This window comes from Psammomys obesus, unplaced genomic scaffold (assembly GCF_907164565.1).
Source record: "Psammomys obesus unplaced genomic scaffold, mPsaObe1.curated_primary_1811, whole genome shotgun sequence".
NCBI classification, from domain to species: domain Eukaryota; kingdom Metazoa; phylum Chordata; class Mammalia; order Rodentia; family Muridae; genus Psammomys; species Psammomys obesus.
In genome coordinates, this window is record NW_026596040.1 from 26833357 (window position 1) to 26857114 (window position 23758).

The 23758-nt window shown below is 44.0% G+C and overlaps 1 protein-coding gene across 1 annotated transcript in view; it reads right to left on the bottom strand.

The window, feature by feature from the left end:
* Positions 1 to 1095: 1095 nt before the first annotated feature.
* The window catches only part of Ccbe1 (collagen and calcium binding EGF domains 1), a 254015-nt gene continuing 231352 nt past the window's right edge, over positions 1096 to 23758 (bottom strand). Inside the window, exons 6-11 of the mRNA XM_055622989.1 lie at positions 21130 to 21233; positions 16302 to 16422; positions 9264 to 9403; positions 9129 to 9164; positions 8410 to 8445; positions 1096 to 4584 (exon numbers count right to left, since the gene is read on the bottom strand). Coding sequence (XP_055478964.1) covers positions 4351 to 4584; positions 8410 to 8445; positions 9129 to 9164; positions 9264 to 9403; positions 16302 to 16422; positions 21130 to 21233 — 671 coding nt within the window. The 3' untranslated portion in view covers positions 1096 to 4350. The remainder of the gene's footprint in view (positions 4585 to 8409; positions 8446 to 9128; positions 9165 to 9263; positions 9404 to 16301; positions 16423 to 21129; positions 21234 to 23758) is intronic.

The following is a 23758-nucleotide window of genomic DNA, read 5'->3' on the forward strand; positions in this document are numbered from 1 at the left end:
TACAGTCATACAAAAGCACTTCATAGTATTACATCCATGACTGTTGGAATATCAGCTTGACTCTTATATGACTTGATATAAATAATGAGCAGAGATACTGAAGTATATGACCAGTCACCGGGAAATAAAAATAGACAAGCAAACCCCTCAGGGAACAAGCTCTGGGAACTGGACAAAACATGCTGAGCTCCCTGAGGAATGGGGAGTCCAAACATCCTACTCCATGGTTTCTCTACGATGGTAACATTTGTAGGAGTATATAAAGCATGCTGTTTCAGCTTCAACAATTACAGCCCTTGGTTTGTTTGCTTTTTAATCCAAATAGAAAATTATTTTTGACATGTTGTGAAACGCACATGATTACTATGTCAGGAAACAACCCATGCATTTCCCTGAATGCATGACTAAGAACTTTAGAAGGCTCTATTCTGCTAATTGTTTGGCTCAGATCCCAGCAAATAACTTTCTCTTTTAGAACAGTTGCCTAGAAGATAATTTTGCTCTCAAAAGGTGGCTGCTCAACTGTCTCCGTGAGGCAGTCTGAATAAGGCAAAAGGAGAGAAATGGTGCTCCAAATAAGACAGGGGGTTGCTTCCTGAGACCTCAAGGTGAAGTATGATGCCTGGTCATGAAGAAGCTCTATCCCAACATCTTGGTAGTGACACTCCCAAGGCCAAGATTGTTCAGAACCTTGGAAAGGGAACCTGGGTGCTCTGTACCTGGTCTTTGGTGCGGGCACTACTCTTTTCCCTCCAAGGTCAGTGGATGCTTATTATTTACCTGTTGGACAAAGGACTTTACACAGCAATATGACTTCAGTTAATTCTGTAGCAAGTACTGGAAAGTAACATAGAAAGCAAGAAAAGGCAGCATCTGCCTTGTACCCACTCCTTTAAAAAAAACATTTTGTTTTAAATCACCTGTGTGTGTGTGTGTGTGTTTGCCTATGAGCACAGGTGCCATGGAAGCCAGAAGACAGCATCAGATCACCTGGAACTGGGGTTACAAGCGTTTGTAAGGTACCTGACATAGGAGCTGGAAACTGAACTCTGCTCCTCTAGAAGAGCAGCAAGCATCCTTAACTTCTGAGCCACCTCTCCAATCCCCTCCTAATTATTATTATTTATTATTATTATCATCATTATTATTTTGAGATAGGTTCTCATATAGCCCAGGCTGGCCTCAAACTTGTTATGTAGCTGAGGTTGACCCTGAACTCCTGACCTGCCTCTCCCTGTTTCTCCGGTGCTGGGATTACAGATGTACACCAGTACACCTGGCTCCTAACACTTATTTGGCACAGGAAAGCTGATTATCTTTCCCTCTGGAAAATATGAATCCGGAACTGGGAAATTCAGTTTTCCTGAACTAAAAATGCATGTCTTCCTTACTTTATTTTCAGTGAATTTTTATTCTCATTGTTTTATAAATGCAGAGGCAATTTATAACCAAGTCTTAGTTGTAGAGATATTAGAAAAATGAACATTTCTATTATAGGGTTGAAGAAGGTATAAAAAAACCAAAACATTTTCCCCATGAGACAGGAAGTGACTCAGTCAATCTGTTTTGAACTATCCTTCCCATGGGATTTTGAGCAGAAGTTTGTTTAGATGGTAAAGCTTTGATTTTTCTATCCACAACTGAAAGATATGTGAGCAACAATGCCTTATCACTAAAAAACTATAATTTGGACAAGTAGAGGACATACTTTGGTCGTATAGTTAGTTAGCAGTCCAAGTTTTGAAAATCTGAGGAGTAATGATTATCTAAATTGACAATGCTCTGGCAGATTGAGGTTACAAAACACTATTTTGTTTTTTGTATTTGTATTTTGCTATTGTATGTTTTCCTGGAGATATTATCTGGAACAGACTTGCGAATCCCAGATATTATGACTTTCACTTCATTCCTTTAATACATTGGCTTGGCCTCCAGCCAAGCGTGGAGTATGCGTGCATTTTGCCAGCATTTGGCAATAAAGGCTATGTTTCTACACACACATTTCACTGCCTAGGAAAAGTAGACATAAAAAGTAGTTATAAAATTCCTCATTAAAAAGATGGACATAATCATTGCTCACAGAGCCTATGCATAGTTTTGAGAATTCATCCATCCACACCCTTTAGGTGGTGGGTTCTATAAACAGGCAGGCACTAAATAGATTCCAGATGGGACCTGACTGTGGTTGCATCTGTCTCCTCAGGAACCCATGGTGGCAAGGCCATCTGTAGTGATGCTCAGGCTCTGAGGGGGAAGGGGGAAGAGACAGCAAGCAAGCAGGGCAAGTGTGTGTTTGTCTTCATTGTGAACTGCTGGTGGATAGCCACTGGGGGATTTGGCAAGACTGGGTGGGAATCCTGCCTCTCTAACAGGATAGGAAGACAGGCAGGCAGGGAGAAAGAGAGGGAGAGAGGGGGGGAGAGAGGGAAGGAAAGAAGAAAGGAAAAGGAAGAAAGAGGGAATTGAAGGGAGAGTGGAGAGAGAGATGAAGGGAGGGAAGGAAGGAAAGGAGAGAACAGAAAGAAAGGGAGAGAAGCAGGGAAAGGGATCGAGGGAAGAAGGAAGCAGAGAAGGGACAAAAGAAAAGAAAAAAGGAGAGAAAAGAGAAGGAAGGGAAGAGAGGCAGGAAAGAAGGATGAGGGGAAGCAAAACAGGGGAGAGAAAGCGAAACACCACTGGGCTCCTGAGCTCCCGAGACAGAGCCCCTTCTCATTGCTCCTGAGCTCCCGAGACAGAGCCCCTTCTCATTGCTCAGGAAAAAATGGACAGTGCAGTGCAGTGTCATGCAAACCAAATATCCGGCTTCTTCCAACAAGTTGTCACAGTATGGATGGGGAGATGATGGAGTCTAAAAGGATATAGGGAAAAGATAAACACAAACCTCTTAGCAATACAACGGGGCCCTGCGGGATAGCCAACAGAGACCCTGGTGTGGGCGATCATGTGAGCAAGATCCCCTGGGAAGCTCAAGAGAAAGACTGAGGCAGTCAAAAAATGCAAAGGAGCAAGCTGCATGCCCAGGGAAAGGGTGCTCACTAAGGAACAAGAGACCCCAAAGACACCAAGAAGGAACCTGGCCTCTTGCTCACTTCTGGGAACTTGAGTCCCTGGGGAACTAGAAGTACACCAAGAAAAGACTCAGGCAGGCATGGGATGTGTGCTTTCCTCACAGGAGAACAAGGTTAAGGAGACCTACAACAACAGGGACTTTAACTAACTCAGGGAAAAACAGTGGAAAATTATGCCAAGTTAGAAGCAAATCCCCCTCCTCTTCTATCTCAGAGACCTGTGCTCTGTTTATTGTTCGAAGCGTGCTGGTAAGCTAGGCTGGCTCTGATAAGAACTTCAAATGTCTTAGAGCAGATTAGTCAGCTGCTGGTGATCTAGCTTTAAGTGAAGTCTTTTCTCCTTTTCTCCTTGGCCAAGATTCCAGGCCAGCAGCTTTCCTTTAGCCTTGATTGAGAAGGATCAGAGCCTGACAGCACATCTGGCCACCTGGTCAGGGCCAGGGCATTTGGTACTTCTTTAAGGCCAGGCACCTTAGTTATCAAATCATCTGACATGTATGGAGCTCTTCTAACCAAAGTCTTCAAACTTCCTGGCCACCAGGAGCTCTCTGTTTTAGTGTACAGGGCCCTTAGAAAACATGATTCAGCCCCACAACCAAAGGAACTTCCGTCTCCAAGTAGGATTTGCATGAATCCTTTACTGTCATATTTAAAAATTTAAATTGTGGCAACCCTTATAACAGGAAATAAAAGGCTAATTCTTTATCTCTCCTAACACATTCTCACATCCTTTTTTATTCTCTTGTTTCTGCAACCAAATATATATATGTATATATAATATGCAAAATTTGAAATCTGTGAGGTTGATAAGGAAAACTCATCTTCTACCAACATCATTCTGCATTCTCCTCTCACCCCCAACTGAAGAGCCTTCCTCCTGACAGTAGAGAATGAATAGTGAAGTATTTCGAACACAAGTTTCTTTTTAGAAGGAACCTTATGCTTATAAGAATCCATTTTGACAGTTTCCCCCTTTTTGCACTAAGATTCCATGGGAGCAATTAACTCAGAAATCCAAAAGCTCTTGAAAAACCATGATGTCAAGGAAGGTTCTGATGAAAACCACCCATTGGCTCTTCCAAAACAGCACATTAACCCACCACGTCCTCCTGTAGCTAGTGTGATGTGCAGGATACTTGGAAAACAGGGCCTGGAAGCAGCAAGGACAAGGCAGAAAGACAGAAAAGACAAAGGCTTTAGGCCTCCAGTGGTATTTTTCTTTAGCTGCTATGACTGGCCGAAGGCATGCTTCTCTTCTGGTGGCACGAAGATACAGGATGTGCTATGGATAAAAGTTTCTTGGGGCCTCAGAGCCCCTCCCTTCAGTTCTTCTGGAGTACTCATCTCCGGACCCAAAGTCCAGAGTCTCTGGGTAGCTGGAAAATTCCTGAGGTAGGGGGAAGTCCTCTGTAGAAGAGTGAGTCCGGTACCCGAACACCTTGTCCTGAAGCTCGGCGATGTCATTTCGAATGTCAGCCAGCACAAGCAGCAGGAAGTCGAAAGATCCTGGGGGCCCCTGTGCACATGGGAGGAGTCAAAGCTGTGAGGTCATAGTTACTTGTCACAGCTGCAGCAGCCTGCCTAGTTCCTGTCACCCACGGGTCCCGCTGCTTGTGAGTGACTACCTTCTCACTCACTCTGTAGCCTAAATAGATTTAAGGACTACGTGAGCAGCCTGGGAACCCCAGGATTGTCCTACAACCCCTCTTCTCACACAGAACACTGGTGACATTCTCCTCCTTCCTCAGAGGAGTTTACAAAGAAATCTAGTAGTCAGAGTAGTGGTCAGGAAGTTAAGGTCCTGTTGGATTCGAACCAACCTCTTCCACGCAGTGTGACCATGGCGAATCCCACTGGGCTCATAGGTAGACTTAAGTGGAACGCAAAGGGCTTAGAAAGAACTGAGAGGGTCTAATGTTTTCTGTTCTTAAAAACCTAAATTATTAGTTGTTTATAAGATGGATCAACTAAATGAGACTGAGAGTATGCTCTTTCTTATTGTCTACAAAGTTCCAAATCAAACCTTCCTAATTCTGTTATTAGACGTTCTTTATCATGCATAATATTTGGTAAGTTTTAATTTTCATGCAGTGCTGTGGTGGAGCACGGCCCACAGGAAAAACTAAAAGCATTTAAGCACGCGTGTTCCGAGTTCATTAGGATTTTAAAGGTAAAAAATCATTACCACCATCCAAGATGGATGGCACTCAGCAACTTCTACCTCAGAAGCTGCAGGGGACACAACAACACACTCAGATGTAGCACTCTAATGTCATCTGGCCCTCACCGCACACACACACACAGGAGTGTGGAAAGTCATACTCCACTGTGTAGATGAGAAACAAGTGTCAAGAGATGTTAGGTAACAGTCTGAGGATAGAAAGCAAATCGGAGCAAGAGGCCAGGTGGCCACTCAGGCCTCTTGGTCCTTCAGAGCACACACCCACCTCTCCAGAAATGGCAGACTTGCTTGCATTCTCTCATATTTTAATCTCCTAGATATTGTACATACATACAGCAAATTTCTTCTTAAGCCCAGGGAGCCCTTTTGCTCTTTTATTGGAGAGAGTGGTTCATATGACCTGCTAGCATAGCAGTGGTTAAATTCTCAAGTGTTCTGGGTTATGACAACATACACATTTCTGTTCTAATGTGCTGTGTGTATTTTGGTTTGAATGAAAATTGCACACATAGACTCATATGTTTGAATACTTGGTCCCAAGTTGGTAGGGCTGTTTGGGAAAAGTTAGAACATGCGGTCTTATTGGAGGAGGTGCGTTGGTGGGGGCAAACTTTGAGGTTTCAGAAGTCCACAGCATTTCCATTTAGCTCTCTGCCTTGGGCATGTGGACCAGTTGTGAGTTCTCAGCTATTGCTTCAGTGGTGTGCCTTCCTACCTGCCTGCTGTCCCATTTCCTTCCATAGTGGTCATGGATTCTAGCCCTCTGAAACTATAGGCCAATGAAATGCTTCCTTTCCTAACTTGTTTTGGTTATGACATTTTAGCAATAGAAGATTAATTAAGTCAGAAACTGGCACCACGGGGTGGACTGTTGCTGGGACAGACCTGAATGTACTGTTTTCTGGAGGAATGTGGGAAAAACATATGGGATTTTAGAATAGGAAAGTTGAATGCTGCAGAACTTACTGGGATAGTCTAACAGGTCTTTGCTCCAGTTCAAGAGGTTTCAGAAAGTAACAATATTAGCAACCGAGGTAAGGGCCATTCTGTGCTATTTTAGCGAAGAATATGGCTGCTTTCTGCCTAAGGCAAAATTGAAAAAACAGTGGATTAATTTCTCTGGCAGGGGAGCTTTCAAGACAGCCCAGTATTGACTGTCACATGGTGATTAGTAATCAGTCTTGTGCAGTTTGCTACAGTGAAGACGAGCAAGCAGGGCAAAAGGGAAATGAAAAATGTACAGTTTGAAAAGAAAAATGAACATCAGGAAATTGGATGCTAAAACCATGGTTTATAATGAAGGAGGTAAGGAGAGTCCTGATGCAAAATGGAATACAGGGAGTAGTATCCTCAGGGCAAGACCCCACCCAGCTAATCCTACAATTTGTGAAAGGAAAAGACCTTGTTCTGGGGTTGGAGAGCTGCCTGAGAGGTTAAGAGCACTGACTGCTCTTCCAAGGAACCCAGGTTCAAATCCTAGCACCCACATAGCCTCTCACAACTGTCTGTGACTCCAGTTCCAGGGGATTGACACCCTCACACAGACGTACGTGCAGGAAAAACACCAATATACAGTAAATTAAATTAAATTAAATTTTAAAAAAGGAGAGCTGCTGAGGCCAAACGTAGAGCTGGGGAGTCCTTGCATGGAGGTCCTGAGAAGCCATTGCATAAAGCTGTGAAAATGAAGCCTGGATTATGTTGGAAACTGCAGGATGTTGGAGGTTTCAAAACTGTGGAATGTCTACCAGGAAGAGTTGCATACAGGAAGTTGAAACAGCCTGAGAGAAAAGTGTGCTGCAGTCAACAAAACTGGAAGGGTAGAACCATCTAAGCCTTTGACAGGCTACAGGATTTGATATTTGCTCTTCTGGGTTTCCATCCTGCATTGGCCCAGTATTTCCTCACTCTGCACCCATTCTTCCCTTTTAGAATGGTAATGTATATTCTGTGCCATTATATGTTGAGACCATGTAATTTTTTATTTTTTATTTTACAGAGGGTTACAAATAAGAGATTGTTTCGCATCTCAGAAGACTTTGAACCTTTAAATTGTGAGAAACTATGGGGGGACTTTTGAAGTCATGCTAATTGCAGTTCGAATTAAGAGTTGGCCACAAGCCCAAGCGTGCCAAGGAGTGGGATGTAGTGGTTTAAATGTGAATGACCCTCAAATAGTCATTCATTTGAACACTTGATTCTCAACTGGTGGAATTATTTGGGAAGGATTAAGAGGTGTGGTCTTACTGGAAGAGGTGTGCCACTGGAGACAAGCTTTGAGGTTTTAAAAGCTGATCCCATTCCCAATTAGCTTTTTGCCTCATGCTAGTGAATCAAGATGGAAATTCCTTCAGCACCATGCCTGCCTGCCTGCCCAGGGGTGTGTGAGGGCCAGAAGCCAAGCTTGGTTGACATTCTTTGGGAACTGTCCCTTCTGTATTTTTTTTGCTTGTTTGTTTGTTTTTAGAAAGAATCTATTCCTAGCCTAGAAATGTTGGTTCTGTTAGGTTGGCTGGCCGGCAAGACCCAGGGATCTATCTTTCTCTGCCTCCTTAGAGCTGAGATTGTGAGTGGCCTCTTTTAGCAGTGGCTTTTCCGCATGGGGGCTGAACTCAGGCCCCTTGCCTGTATGTCCTGACCTATACTGACTAAGCCATATCCTCAGCCCTTCTTTCCAACATCTTACGATGCATTTGGAAATGGGTTCCTGGCATAGCAGGCTGCCGAGGAGATAGTTCACATAAACATTATCTGAGGTAAAAGAAAAAGTGACAGCAGAAAACAAATTTAAAAAACCCAAACTAGTTGCTTATGGTTGTCTACAACTTTCCTCCTAACCACGGACCTGATGGGCTAAGTGCCAGCATAGGAGGGTGAGCCTCTGCCAACAAGACCCACTCATAAATTCTTAAAACATGTTTAAAGTTTTTTTGTTTGTTTGTTTGGGGACATGTATAGCACTCCTATGGATGTCAGAGGACAATTTGTGGGAGTCAGTTCTCTTCTTCCACCGTTTGGGTCCTAGAAATTGAACTCAGGTCATCAGGCTTGGTGATAGTGCCTTTACCCACTGATCCATCTAAGCAGACCCACCCTACCATTTTATGAATGCCTGAGAGACACATCTACTGGGCAAGCAGGACAGACAGTGTGACTCACCGGTGACCCTGGGGGCCCAGGTGCTCCTCTCTCCCCCTAAAACCAAAAGGCGAGCGTTAGCATTCTGGAGCATGCAGATGTAAGGACCTCAGTCTCCGCTTAGACACCCACCAGCCACAACCACCCTCCTGCAGGAAAAAAGCATTTTCTATACAAAGTAAACTCGGCATCAAAGCTGGGCTGGGGGGACTTCTTATCAGAACTGGCAAGCTTGGGTCGAGTGCCTCAGCTGCTGAGTTCTCACAAGATTATACATTTTCAAACCAGAGCTGATAAGGAATCTTGCATTTCTAAGCAGTGTGTGAGGCACCAACTTTTCTGAAGTAAGCGATACTGGCAGCAGTCAACTTCCTACAGGGAAGCCGCCACTAGTATAGAATGAGTGAGCGTGTGCTTCTCCCCTTAAACAAGTGAGGCCAATCTAAAAAAAACACATAGATTAGTGAGAAACCCAATTGTGATCATTACTACACAGAGGCTTAATTTACAACATCCAGTTCAGAATTCCTGTTCCCACACAATGTTACATGTGCTCCAAAAGTTTAGGATTTTCAAGTGTTATAGATTGTGAGGTTTGCTACTCTCAACCTATGTATCTGTGTTTCAACTTTGCTACATGCAACATAGGGAAGGGAGGTAGGGTGTGCTGAGCTTCACTGGATGACCAGCAGTGGGGAGAAACAGCCCTGCAACTGTTAAGGACCAAGTATAAGACTCACCTTGGAGCCATGTCTTCCTGGTGCTCCTGGTGGGCCCTAGAAGACACAAGCATCTGATGATTTAAGTGAAAACAAAACAAAAGCAGGACAAGAACACAAATCCAATATTACATGGATCTTAGAGAAGACACTGACCACAGGGCCCCTCCGGCCTTGCTTAATGTGAGACAGGTCAGGGGATGGTCCCATAGGTCCCATTGAGCCCCGTGGGCCAGGCTGTCCAGGAGGGCCTGGCATACCGGGAAATCCAGGGCTGCCCTTGGGTCCTGGTGAGCCTGTAATCAAGAACATATTAGCACTTACTCCACAACCACAGCATCTCAAAGTAATTGTAGAGATTTCCATTAACTCTGCTCTTTGTTTGTGGTATTTCTATTAATGTGCCTATGGGGATTTAAACTCAACACAATGAAAAGTGACTTCACCTTTCTCTCTTTTCTTGGACCCTCTGTCACCCATCTGCTCAAATGGGAAACTTGAGAGTCTTCCTACAGTAGATCGAGAGTTCCACAATCTTCCTACTCAGTGATCCACATGCTCTACTCCTTTAAGCATGTCCTGCTTTCTGCCTCTCTCTACCCCTGGACCACAGCAGCATGTAACGTTATCTAGAGAATGCTTAACAGTCTCACAGTGGGGTTGGGGACATGGCTCAAAGTGCTTTCTGTGTGAGAATGAAAACCCTAGTTCATAGTTCATAGTACCCATGTAGAAGTTGGTGCGGTGGTGTGTATCTGTAAACCCAGAGGGCGAGTGAGTTGATAGAGGAAGATTCAAAGGGCTTTCTCATCAGCCAGTTCCTCTGAAATGTGAAATGATGACAGTGATATAAAAGGACACCAAAATATTGCCCTCTAGCCAACACACATACACATGCATTCACATGCACACATCAGCACATATATACACACATACAACACACACACAAACACAAACACCAGTAGTAGAAGTTTTGCCATCAGAGAGTTCTACATTTGAATATCTGACAATTTTCTTAAGCTCCGTGAACCTTAGTCTTTTATCTCCAAATCTAAATAAAACTCCAATATACCATGGTTGTATTAGATAAAATTTTAGATACATACACATACTCCATGGACTAGTACGTCACACACAGTAAGCACTAAACATGTGCTAAGCTTCCCCTTTCTTATGTTTCCTTAACTCTTGCCTCATAGCTGGTACCTTCTGTCTCCTGCCAATATTGGTTACACCTCACCAATTCTTTGCAGCTCTATTGAGTGTTTCTTAGTTATACAGCTGTAGTAGGGTGTATGTTTTTCTTCACAACCCCAAGCTCCCAGGATAATGATTCATGAGACTCAAAATATATTTACAAATACCTAGGCCATATCATTAGGCTCTTCTCCGATATACAAAATAATGCATTATAATAATCTACATTCGGCCACATGGCTGCTTACCATTGCTCAGGTACCATGCGTCTGTCCTCCTCACATTTTTTTTCAGATGAACATCCTACACCTGACTCTATCTCAGAATCCTTTCTGCTTGCTGGATGTTGCACCTTCTGTTCTACCCTCTCCTATAGGCCATAGATTTTTTTTTCTTTAATTGACAGGCAATGCATCCATACAATACACAAGATATTCTTTCTACATAGAACTTTCCTACTTTTAGCCATTACTCTAAACACCTCAGTCCCCCAAGATAAGAAGCATAGGCTCTTTCCTGTTGGCATTATATATTCCCATTTTTTTGTGTGAGAAGGATAGGAAATGCTGTTTTTTTTTCATAGTTTGCTAGGGATGAACATGAAGATGAGGTCTTACTTGTTCAAGGCCTGGAAACACAGGACAAAGAAAAGTGAAACTGCCTCTATACCCACAACTCTAACATGAAATATAAAGTAAAAGGAACTTATTATTGAGGAGAGGACAACAGTGTAGAGAGTTGTGTAGGAATTGCAGAAAGACAAGAGTGGAATACAAACAGAGAAACCCCACTAATACGGACTCAGCAAAAAGGAACAGCATCCTACCACTTGAGGGATTTGAATATTGGAAGACGGCAAAGCACTGAAGGTAAATATAGTGACAACAAAGCCCCAAACTAACTCAGCTAACTACTCATTAGGATGACTCAACTTTTTGTTACAGGCCTGAAAAGAAGAAGAAGGGGCCTGTCTCAAAGAGTAATTACCAAGTCTCTTGGAAACTAGTGTTTATTTAAAAATGATGTGCAGCGTTCGATAAAAATTTTTTGACACACACAAATAAGCAAGAGCAAAATAAAGCAGCAGCTATCAAGTTATATAGCAGTCAGCAGAATTAGACTCTGAGGCGACTCAGGAGTGAAGCAGACACTAGATTATGTCATATAGCTAGTTCTTAAATATGCCAATACTCTGTAAAGAGCCAAATTTGAAGAAGGAGGAAGCCCTGCAGTGGCTTCAGTTGCTTGAAGTTCAACCACACACTTGCTCATCCTCATCTTTCTGTCAAGGTACCCCTCACTCCTTGACTCCTGTCCTTCCCTAACAGTTGCACCACCCAGCCTTCTGCTCTTCTGCTTTGCTTCCACCCCAATAAAACACAACAGTTAAAAATTAACTGCCCACTGCATCTATTATGGTCATGTGAATATCTTATATGCAACTGTTGCCTCTCAATATTCCTGCTGTTTAAAAATTTTGAGACTTCATGCAAAGATCTGGGTTTCTGGCCATAGTTTGAAAACAGAAAGAACTAAATTTAGACTTGAGTTCTGTTGCTGGCACAATGATTGGAGCATCAGTGGGTGTTCTTTTAGGTAGAATCTATGCTCTGTTCCAGTTTAGATTCTCACACAGCCACATTCACTCACCTAGGCTACCTGTAGGGTTTCTGTAGACAGTAAGTTTGTTTTCTAAAGTTCTCTTTGAAGCTTGTATCAACAGAGCACTGGGAGTATTTAAGAACTAGCTGTATGACCATTTTGTACCTAACTGATGATAGCTGTTACCCAACTTTTTTCATATAATTTTATCATGGAGGTTGATTCAGAAGTCTGTGAGGGTTCCTCTCCTTTACAGAAAGAGTTATAAACAGCTACATTGGCTTGGCTAGAGCTTGCAATAAAGGAAGAGGCACCCCTGAACTGCCATTTAAGACATCCATGTAGGACACAGACTGTCACATGATGAGTCTCCAGGAAGCGCCTGTCTCCTTGAGGGCCACAAATGTTTAAGTTGAGGGGCTGAACTTTGGTGCAGACTACAGACTACTGAACATCAGCCAGGGAGGATGTGGGAAAAGGGTACATTGCAATTAGAGTACTTAAAAAAATACTGTGCACAAATTGCATAATACAAATGTTTTCATCTTAATTATTTGTAAATGTGCGGTTCACAAGTGTTGGATACCCTCACAAAGCTTTGCCTCAGGTCTCTAGAATGTTTTCATCACGAAAGACTACATTTTGTGGCCACTGAGAACTCTTCTCAAGTGCTGGCATTATAGGTGGGACCTCACATGCCTGGCTGTGTCTGCGTGCATTAAAAACTGGGTAGGTCTTACTCAGCCTAATGTCTCCAAGACTAGTCCACGTATCATCTCAAAAGGTAGGACAATAGTTTATTTGTATGTGTGTATATATCACATTTTGTCATTTTAGTCACCTACCAGAGAGTAAATGGGAAGCCTTTATCTATTGGCCACCTAACAGTGGTGCTGTCAACATGGGTATTTGAATGCTTCCCATTCTTTTGGAGGTGTATGTATATGTATATGCATATACACAGACATGGGATTGCTGGCCCATGTTCTGGTTTAAATATTTTAAAGTAACCTCACCTCTTTTCCATAGTGGCTATATTATTTTACACTTTACAGTTTTCCTATATTTTCTCTGTATTAGTTAGCTTTATTGTTGCTGTGACCAAGTAACCACTGGAAAAACCTAAGGAGGAGACTTAATTTGGCTCATAGTTTCAGAGTTATCAGCCCACCATGGTGGAGGGAACAAGACAGAGCTCACAATGTGGTGGGCAGGCAGCAGAGAAGCAGGGAGGGAAGTACCAGGGTCAAGAAAGATCCCAGGATATTGCTCCAGGGACTTGCTCCAAGTCTCATATCCCCAAATGATAATACCAGCAGAGGACCAAGCCCCAGCACATTATGGATTTGGGGAGGTATACTTTATAGCCACGCTCCAACACTGACAAACGCTTAACTTTCCCTTCCCATATTCTTCTGGTAGTGGATATAAGGTAACTATCTTTCTGTAGGTTTGGGTTTGCTTTCTTCTAATACTTTGTGATATTGAGTGATTTTCATGGTTTTGTTAGCCGTTCGCATATATTCTTTGAGGAAATGGCTTTTTATGTTACTTGCCCATCTTTTAATCAGTTTGACTTATTGCTGTTGGATTATTATATTTAAAGTATATTCTAGATGTTAACCCTTCATCAGGTAAATGGCTTCCAAAACTACCATTTGACTTCTTTCACTGTTTCATTTATACACGTTAAGTTTGACATAATTTCACTTTTATGTGTTCTTACTTTGGAAAACGTGTCTAAGAAATCACTGAAAAATCCATGGTCATGGCATTTTTGACTTCAGTGTTTTACATTTAGGTCTTTAATCCATTTTGAGTTAACTTCTTCTGCTCGGTGGAAAGCCAGGGTCATTACCCTTCATGTGAGACAGCAGCAAGCTTGAAGCCCTGTGAGAACACAGGCTGTGTCTTATTCATCTCCCAGACAGGGGCACGTCAGGCCGTTCATAAGGGTTTCTTGTTAATGACTGCACTGGAGAGTCTGGGTCGATTGCTGTGCCACACTGTCTCCTCTGAGCTGACTTTTCATTTGTTACTAGCTTTAGCCAACAGAACACAGTGCCAGCACAGAATAATTCTAGGCTCTGGAAAACAAAACGAAGAACCAAAGACCCTAGGCTTTTCATATTTGGAGAAGTCATTTCTGCTTTATAGAATAACTAAGACAAAGTTGTGGGCAGTCAATGCTCCTTTCAAACATGTCTCATGTCCCAATTCTCAACACCCATTCTAGGTACATTTCAAAAGTCTTTATTTGGGAAGGGGGATAGATCACTTCTGTAACTATTCTGTCTGACAGAAGAAAGACAAGCTAGAGGTGAGGTGTCAACTGCAGTTACCCAATCAGTAAACATCAGAGGTCAATGTGTATCAAGTGCCTTTAAAATGTAGGACCTTGACATGAAAATGGAAAGGGAGAACCTCATGAGCTCTCTAGACACCATAATACATCTTATAGGAAAGTGATCCAAATCTAGAAATGAATGAGAATTCATAGGCCCATTCATCTTCAATCTTCAATCATGGTATTTCCCTCAAGGACCCTGGACAGCTCAAACCATGCTAGAAACCAGAAAGAAGAACTGGAAGGTAAACTAGTTAGCCATTTATTAAGAAAACCAACATGCAATGGCTCCCTGTTCCTGTAGCTGTCCTTGCTCTAGCAACATGTAGACTCACCCAGAGATGCAAAGGAAAAGTACTCACTTATAGAGGGGCTGGGGCCACCATGCTAGGAATCAGTTTGTAAGGAGAGAGCTCCTGCCTACTTAGATGAAACAAGAGGACACCAGTATGAAGTGTGAGCCTGAGAAAACTGCCATGATGCAAAGACTGTACAGATCATGTTTGAACAAGAAAATAAACCAAATCCCTGGGTCAGTTCTTCTGTGTAGACTGAGCCGCAGGCCAGTAATGGAGACCAGGGGATTAAGACACAAGTAGACAGAAAGCACTCAATTTTTTGGAAAGAACCCGGAGTCTTGCTCCCTACTGATCTTTTGATAAAAAGCTTGGCCATGCCCCTCTTGTTCTGATACATAGCCTATCTTCCTTGATTAGTTCATTCCCCCAATACTCACTTCAGACTACAAGCTATATGCTATCTCCCTGCAGCCTTGATAAAAAGAAGCATTGATAAAAAGAGGGAGCTATATACTTTTCTTGGTTTTGTTTGCTGTTTGTTGTTCGAGACAGGATTTTACTCTTTAGCCCAGCCTGGCCTCAAACTTCCAGCAATTTCTGCCTCAGCCTCCTTAGTGCTGGGATTGTAGGTGTAAGCGTGGCTTACTTTCCCGCTGCGTGTAGTCATCATATGTGTTCACTCTTCTCAGCCAGAACATCAGAGTTTAGGTCCCGCACAATGCTGAATTGAAAACCAGGGATAAGACAGCTGTGGTTTAAAGTCACACACTAACACTAATGTCATTTCTTCGACCGATGCGAAAGACGCTGCTGATGTGTGTACGGAGAGGCTCACAATACAGTGTAAAACACCTCAGAACTTGAAGAAATAAACTCTCACTATATCTTTCCCAGTGAAAGGACAGGACATGTGGGCTCTTCTAATTAAGTGTGGGTGGATCTCTGAAACTGAAGGCTGATAGAAAGAAGCCAGTCCTCTGAGATGCGGTTCTAGAGTGGGGGACGTCTTGGGAAAGGAAAGCAGTTCGTGGCTACCTAGAGCTGGTATGGGGAGAACATTGGTGGTGTACCTCTCTCAAGGGAACTTTCTGGAAGGTGGAGACTTCCTGTGTTGTGAGGTGTAAGTTACATGGGAGTCTGTACTTGTCAAAACGCGAACTCAACCTTGGAGTGGCCTACTTGCATTGAGCCACACCTCAAGAAATCCCACTTACTTACAATATGATAGGAGTAAGACTATAGCTGATAATGCAGTAAGCAATAAGAGAAGACAGGATGAACCGGGGAGAGTGGTGATGGCTCTGGCTGCGATTCAGAAGAACTGAATAATCTTGAGTCTATTACTCTGTTAAAGTTTTCAATCAGTGTCTTCACAGTGCTTCTCACTAACTTAAAGGAATTGTTTTCGAGATAGACTCTTACCATGTAGCCTAGGCTAGTCTCTAGCTCATGATCCTCCTTCCACTGACTCCTGAATACTGGGATCCCAGGTGTGTAGTACCATGCTCAGCTTTAAAAATAATCATTACAGTCTTATCCAATCCCAGGAGATTCACCTTTTTCTTTCCAAGCTATAGGACCCAACTCCCCATAGCCTCTCACCGTATAGGTAATGCTGCCCAGCACATCCACTGTTACCTGTGAGAACAGTGTCCAACCTTTCACTGTGAACTCTCAGCCAGCCTATGTTCTAGTGGGTGGAGAGGGCAGAAATCCTACCATCTTCTTAGGCTCCTTTTTCATACTCACCAGGCGGGCCCTGCCCCCCAGGCAGGCCAGGAGGTCCTGTAAGGTAGGTGTTTGAAGCCAGCACCTTGTCACCATTGACATACTTGCCCAGTTCAGCAGCATTGTTGGGAAGCAGAGAGATCTATAAAGACAAGGCAGACCTGGGTCAGAAAGCCAGGGTAGCTCCATGAGAAAGTAGAGTCATCTGTAAAGGTTGCAAGGCCTCTTAACTGTAGGTAGCCAAGGAGTTGTCCAGTGCAAACTTTTTGAGTTGTCTAATGAGTCAGTGGTTGAAACCAGGTATATTTAGGGTTGCAGGGACATCCATAGAGCTCAGTTCCCCTGACTAATAAAGCATACTAGCTTTGGACTTCTAATCTTTGAAGAAATACTTTATAAATCAACACATATCATTAAATACCAGGACCCATGCTTTTGTTTATGGATTCAGTGGTGACCAAGACATGGCCCCTTTCCTTAAAGAATGTTCAGTTCTGGGAACCAGGAACAGGATTGTGGGTGACTGTTCAGACATACATTCAGGGCCAACCTTCAGAACAGACAGATAGTAGAAACTTTGGTGGCTTTCTAAAAACAAAACAAAACAGAAAAAAACCGACTGTATTTGTTCTATATTCACTCATAAAACCCTGTTATTCATTCCTCCTCATCTCCGTCCTTCCTCCAGTCTACCTTCTGTGTTCATGTCACACGCACGTGCATGCACTAATGAAGACCTTTATGTATCAATGTAAAATCTAAAAATCTGTGAACGGGAGAAAACATTTGTGCTGGTTAGTTTTTTGTCAACTTGACCGGCTCTGGTCATCTTGGCAACACTACCCTGTACAGGTGGTCCTGGGTCGTGTAAGAAAATCAAGTTGCTGAAGCCATGTGGACAAGCCAGTAAAGCAGTGTTTCTCCAGGACCCATTTTAGTTCCTGCCTGGAGGTTTCTGCCTGACTTCCCTTCATGATGGGCTTTGAGTTATACATAAACCAAATAAACCCCTTCTGCCCCAGGTTGCCTTTGGTCATGGTTTTTGTACAGCAATAGAAACCTACCTAAGATACCGTGCTTTTTTATTTTTTTTTGTCTGAGTCTAGCTAATTTCACCAAACATGTTGGTCTCTAGTTGTATTTATTTTCCTGGAAATTATATAATTATTCTTTGTGGTTAAATAAAGTTTCATGGTACATATGTACATTTTCTTTAAAAATTTTTATGACATGTATTTGTGTGTGAGTGAGTCTGAATGTACATGTGTTCGTGTGTGTGTGTCTGTGTGTGTATTCAGAATCCATATATGTGCGTGGTAAGAAAGTGAGCAAGGGTCACAGTGAGTGAGCATGCGTGGCTCTCATTTTTTCTCATTGCTCAACTGAAAGTTGAATGGTGGGTACTTCACCTGTCCCCAAACTCAATTTTCTCACCAAATCACTTTTTCTGACTCAAAGGAGGAGAAGGACGAGGAGGAGGAAGAGGAGGAAGAGGAGGAAGAGGAGAAGAAGCAGGAGAGGCACTGAAGTCTGAATGGACAAAACAAGTCGTCCCAAACAGGAAGTTTCACAAAACTAATATAAGCAGCTTAAAAAACAACTAAAGCAAGCACGCTAGTGAGCATTCAAGCAAACACATGGAACTCCCAGCCATGCCAGGTCCCCCTGAGTGCTCTGTGTCAGGCTCCTGCCTTCCTTCAAATGTAACCGCTGTCCTGACTATACAATATTTTGCGCGGTAAACAAGCAATTCAGCACCCAGCAGCCCTTGCCTAAAGACTGGTCAACCTTGCTACAAAGGTTAACAATATTGGGAATTGTAGGTTCCTTATATTCTGCATGTTGCTGTTTTTTTTTTTTATTAATTACACTTTATTCATTTTGTATCCCCCCATAAACCCCTCCCTCCTCCCCTCCCGATCCCACCCTCCCTCCCCTTTCTGCATGCATGCCACTCCCCAAGTCCACTGATAGGGGAGGTTCTCCTCTTCTTTCTGATCTTAGTCTATCAGTTCTCATCAAAAGTGGCTGCATTGTCCTCTACTGTGGCCTGGTAAGGCTGCTCCCCCCTCAGGGGGAAGTGATCAACGAGCAGGCCAATCAGATTATGTCAGAGGCAGTCCCTCTTCCCATTACTATGTAACCCACTTGGACACTGAATTGCCATGGGCTACACCTGTGCAGGGGTTCCAGGTCATCTCCATGAATAGTCCTTGGTTGGAGTATGAGTCTCTGGGAAGTTCCCTGTGTTCAAATTATCTTGTTCTGTTGCTCTGCTTGTGGAGTTCGGCTTTCTTTTTCTAATTAATCCCTGGGTGAGCCCAGGGATTTGAGCTGGGACGTTTCCTGTGGCTAGAACTCTACCCACTGTATACTCATGGTGTAGTTCAATGTGTGCATACTATCTCATGACTGTTCTTCAGCACCCTCCACCCCCCATACCTGCTTCTTGGACAATGTTTATCTGGACAAATAAATGCCCCATGTTCTATGAAAAGAACAGATGGTATCAGCAGTAGCAAGTGGATGCTAGAAGCAAATGCTGATCTACAGGAGAGGGCCTGGATTTTAGGTCTGCCCTCTTGAGCATGCACTGAACTCTGGGAATGCTAGCATGCTTCTCACAAGGCTATGGTGATGGTTAAGAGAGAATTTGTATATAAAACCACTTCACATACCACAGGAAGCTATAGAGGAGGTCCCATTTTTAGCCTTCAGCTGAATATGGTGACTCATACTGTGATCCTAGCACTTGGGAGGTGGAGGCAGGAAGTTCATCCTCTACTACATAGCTAGTTCAAGGCCAGCTTGGGTTACTGATGACATCCATCTGAAAGAAGGGAAGAGGAAGAAGAAAGGGAAGGGAGGATAAGAATAAAAGAAAAGAAATGGAAGAGGAAAGAACAGGAAAGGGAGGAAAAGAAAAGAAGAAAAGAATCAGGGATAGGGAGAAGGGTCAGTGGGCAAAGCGCTTGCCTTAGCTTGGATCCTCAGTTCCCATGTAAATCTAGGGCACGGAAGCATACATTATAGCCATGCAGTAGGGTGATGGAGACAGTCAGATCCCAGGGACTTGCTAGCCAGCCAGTCTAGCTGAACTTGCAAGCTCCAGGGTCAGCAAGAGACCCTGTCTCAAAATATAAGTTGGAGAACGATGCAGGCAGACAATTAACATTGACCTCTGGCCTGCACATAGGCACACAGACAGGTAAGCTACCCTCCACACACATGCAGGCACATGCCCTCCTGACCTCGCAGAATCACTTCTTACCGTGCCCCACGAATGCCAGCATTCATGCTTCAGGCATGGGGACAATGAGGCGCACGGTAGAGCAAGCTAATGAGAGTTAGTGAAGGACCGAGACAAACTCATGAGTCCTCAGAAGCATCAGTGAATCTATGAGGGTCACTTGTACCTCAGCATCAGTCATTCATCTTCTCAATATTTCTCAGCTTGCATGGATCACACAATATTGCAAGGAGATTAAGAGAAGGCCAGAGACAGCAACCAAGTTTGTATGAACAACTTGCAATATTGAGTACCTTAGAATCATTCCAGCTGGAAATAATTTAGGTAAGACCATAGGTTACTTCTGGCGGGGGCGGGGGGTAGTGAGGGCAGATTTGTACCTTGGGACCATAATCAACTGCTCCCCCAAGCCTGATGCTCTAGCTCATGAAAGGCTAGCTTAACACTTCTTCAAACCTTCTGGGTTTCCTCTAAAAATGCTAACAGCAGTTCAAGTGACACCTGGGGATAGCTGTCTGGGAAATAGTTCTTCCTTTCTCTTTCTTTATACCGGCACACGGACAAGGTTTTCTGCCTGCCTATGATATCACAGGCTCTTTATGATTAGGTTCATGTTTTATGCAGCTATATAACACACAGGTACACATGAGCCTCTGCTGAAGTCGATCCTGACCTCACCAGCCCATGCATCAGAAATGCTGCTTCCTTTTTCAGCCTGTTGTTTTGAAGTTTCCACTGGTAGCTGGGGTTCTCATTAGGGTGGCTGCCAGTTTTGTGGCCATGGAAAAGAGATAGCGTCTCATGTTTACCCTTTTGCCCTTTAGAATAACTGACTGCCAAAGTTAAACAGATTATACACACCACTTTGATCTCCCGAGAGCTTCGAGTAGAAGTGATTAAACAAACAAAACAGTAAGTTTATGTTTGGGCAGCTGAAGGACCATTTCAGAGCGGCTGACAAGCCAGCAAGTGCGCTGACCTCAGGTGTAATAAACACCAGCCCAGGACAGATATCCCAGAATTCAGACTGCTAGATCCATCATGAGGCCCCTCCACACAGCTGGATGACATTACTGGCGCCCTGGTACCCGTCTATCGGGTGGAGAGAAAGGGAGCTGTTTCTCACTCCTGATGACACAAGGCGCTCACAGAGGACCGCTTCCTCAGAGGCATATTTTTCCCCAGACCGTAAAGTTCACACGAGAAAATAAAGGCGTCACAGAATGACATCAGTTTGCAGAAGCTTTAAGAGAGAATGTTCTCGATGAATAAAACAGACAAACTGCCATGGAAAAGGTCCATCCAGGGCTGGGAATCTGTTCCTTCTACAAGAAACCCTGGCAGTGTTAGCTCTATTCTCTCGCAACCTTACACGTACCCATTGTCAGGCCTGCTATAGTAGCCCCTCCTCAGGTCCTTGCTCCGTGTTCTGCTGCTTTAGGTGCTCAGTACTGGAGTGGGGGGGAGCGTCCAGAATCCATATCTAGTTGGCATCAGTTGCAATGACTGTTCAACTAAAATGATCTGTCCTCTTACTCCCTCCTCCCCCCCAAACCTGGCGTGGACTTCACCCGCCCACCCCCACCAAGCCCAGTGTACCTTCTGCTTCAGCTGCAGCACCGTCTGCTTCATCTGGGAGAACTCCTTGCAGGTGGCACAGCAAGTCCCAGCTTTCACCTCCTTCTCAGACTTCTCCTCATGTCCTGGGAGAGGAGAGAGGCTTAGCTCCAGCCGGGAGGCTGTCGGGGCACGTGCCTGGAAAGCTGGCAGTAGGGGAGTCCCCTGGGCGTGGGATACAGAGAGGCTGACCGTGGAAGGGGCAAGGGGTAGGTGTTGGCAAATTTGTAGTTCTCGAGTTCTCAAGCTGACAGGGACGGCAAGACCCAGGGTCAGGGGAGGGGGTAGAGAGAGGGGCCCTGCTACTCTTTGGAGCCAGCTGTTCTTAGACATCCCAGATGTGTGAAAACACATGTTATGGTCCTTTTATTAGCAACTTTCACGTGTGGAAATGTGTGTACTTGTTAATGCCTTCTAGAGTGGGGTGGTTTTATAAGTCTGACATAATTTTACTGTTCTACAGAGGCTAAAGTTGACGTGTAGTACAGATTCTCACATGCATGCAGCAGCTCACACAACACTGCCTTTCCCCAGCTCTGACAGTGCGGTATTCAGGGTGAGCAGAGTCCAGCTGAGTGGAGCCCAACATGTTGAGTCTGGAAATGGCTTTGTAGAAGAGAAGACACGTTGACGATGATGACATGAGTCGTCATTCCATTGAACGCCATTTCTCTGTCCTTGGCTATCTACTAGACCCAGAGCCGAGTTGTCTTTTTCTGTAGGGGTTCTCCGTTCTCTATTGTGAGTGTACCTGAAGCTGGCTAAGGGTTCACCTCTCCGATACGAAGGGCACAGCTCAATCATATGCATGGAGCCGTCCATCTTTCTCAGCCACTGCCAGTGAACCCATCTGCCCTAGTTCTGTTCCTTGTCAGTGTGATAAAATGTCCTGACAAAAAGCAACACAGGGACTAAAGGGACTATTTTCACTCCAGATTCCAGGCTATAGACTGTCACGGTGGGGTAATCAAGGTGGCAGGAAGCAGAAGCAGCTAGTCACATGCAGTCAAGAGCAGAGAGAAATGAGTGCACAACTTTACACTCGGATCGCTTTCTCCTCTCTTATGCAGCCCAGGTCCCAAATCTGAAGAATTGCTGCTCCCACTTTTAGGTTGGGTTTTTCTTCAGTCATCAATCATCTCAGTTAACAAGCATCACAGTCAATGCACACCTCCTCCTCCCCTCCCATACATCCATAGACCAATCCAATTGAGAGAACTCCTCACTGAGAGTCTTCTCAGATGGTTCACAGTGTGTCAACGTGACCATTCACGCTCATCATTACTCCATCCCCTCTTCAGCTGTAGAGCCACAGACTGTGTGAGGGAGGTATTGTGAATGGGACATCGATGAAGGCTTCTGCTTCACAAGTCACACCTGACCTTGGTGTAAGGCCAGGCCATCAGTTGAGGACACACATACAGGAGTGAAAAGTCCATCTCTCTATTCCTATTTTCACATTCCCAGATGAATTTGCCAGGTGTTGGTGTGGTTGAGCAAACTGCATATTAGCATGACAGGATAAACCTACCTTGTTCCTTGGCTCTGAACTTCCAGCATATGGATCATGGAATGTTAGAACCGACACATCTTTAGTGTTCTTTTATAGATAAGAAAAAGAAAAAAAAAAAAGATGCATGTATGTGGGTGGGTAATTTGGTTACCCAGCATGCTGACGGCACACCACACAATTACAGGACCCATTTGGCCCTCTGGGGCATGGGGGAGGCACAAAAGGAGGCTGTTATTGGAGTTTCTGCTGAGAACATCCAGATGTGGTCAGACAGGTCCAGGAAGTCACTGTATATCTGAATAGGCCCTGAGCTCAATTTTTGCTGACTTTCCAGATTTTAAAGATGCAGTACTGTTGAGCAGCCACACGGGGGCATGGAGCTGTAACTTTTACGAGAGTTGGGTTAAACATGCTGAGCATTGGAAGTTGTAACTGTTTAGACACTGTGGTAACACTACCACCAAACACACTCAGAACTGCCCAAGACTGGCCTTCGCACGGGGAGTGCCGCAAGCAAACAAAGCATTTTAGTTTAAAAACGTGACTGTGCTGTTTCGAGAACTCAATCCTAGGATATCCCAGGACTGAGTTCACGGTTGAAAACTCCTTTGGAATCTATTTCCCCCTACCCACCTGGGGGTGGCAGTAAGGGACAGTATTGTTTTAACATTGCCTGTGTTAAGAACTCCCTAATCTATGTATTATCAGAGCTTGAAAGTTATTTGAAACACCTGGTGGTTTCTGAGTCTTTGAACTGTATTGATTGACACTCGGGTCATGGTAACTTTATTCGAAAATAAACACGTGCTGGAAAAGAAAGACCAGTAAAGCTAATCACGGCGGAGCCAACATTTCCTTCATTGTCTCCCCGTCGCGCTACACAGACTCCCCTTGTCTCAGCTGGCTCCAGCTCTGGGTTTTCAAAGATAAAAATCAAAGGGACTGAACACTGGTTTTTCATGTCAGATGGCTTGTATCACACAGCCAGGAGACAATCTTTCAAATCATTAGAGGTTGTCCTGGGGCTACACCCCCTCTATGCTGCTAGCCTTTCTTCTTCTTCTTCTTCTTCTTCTTCTTCTTCTTCTTCTTCTTCTT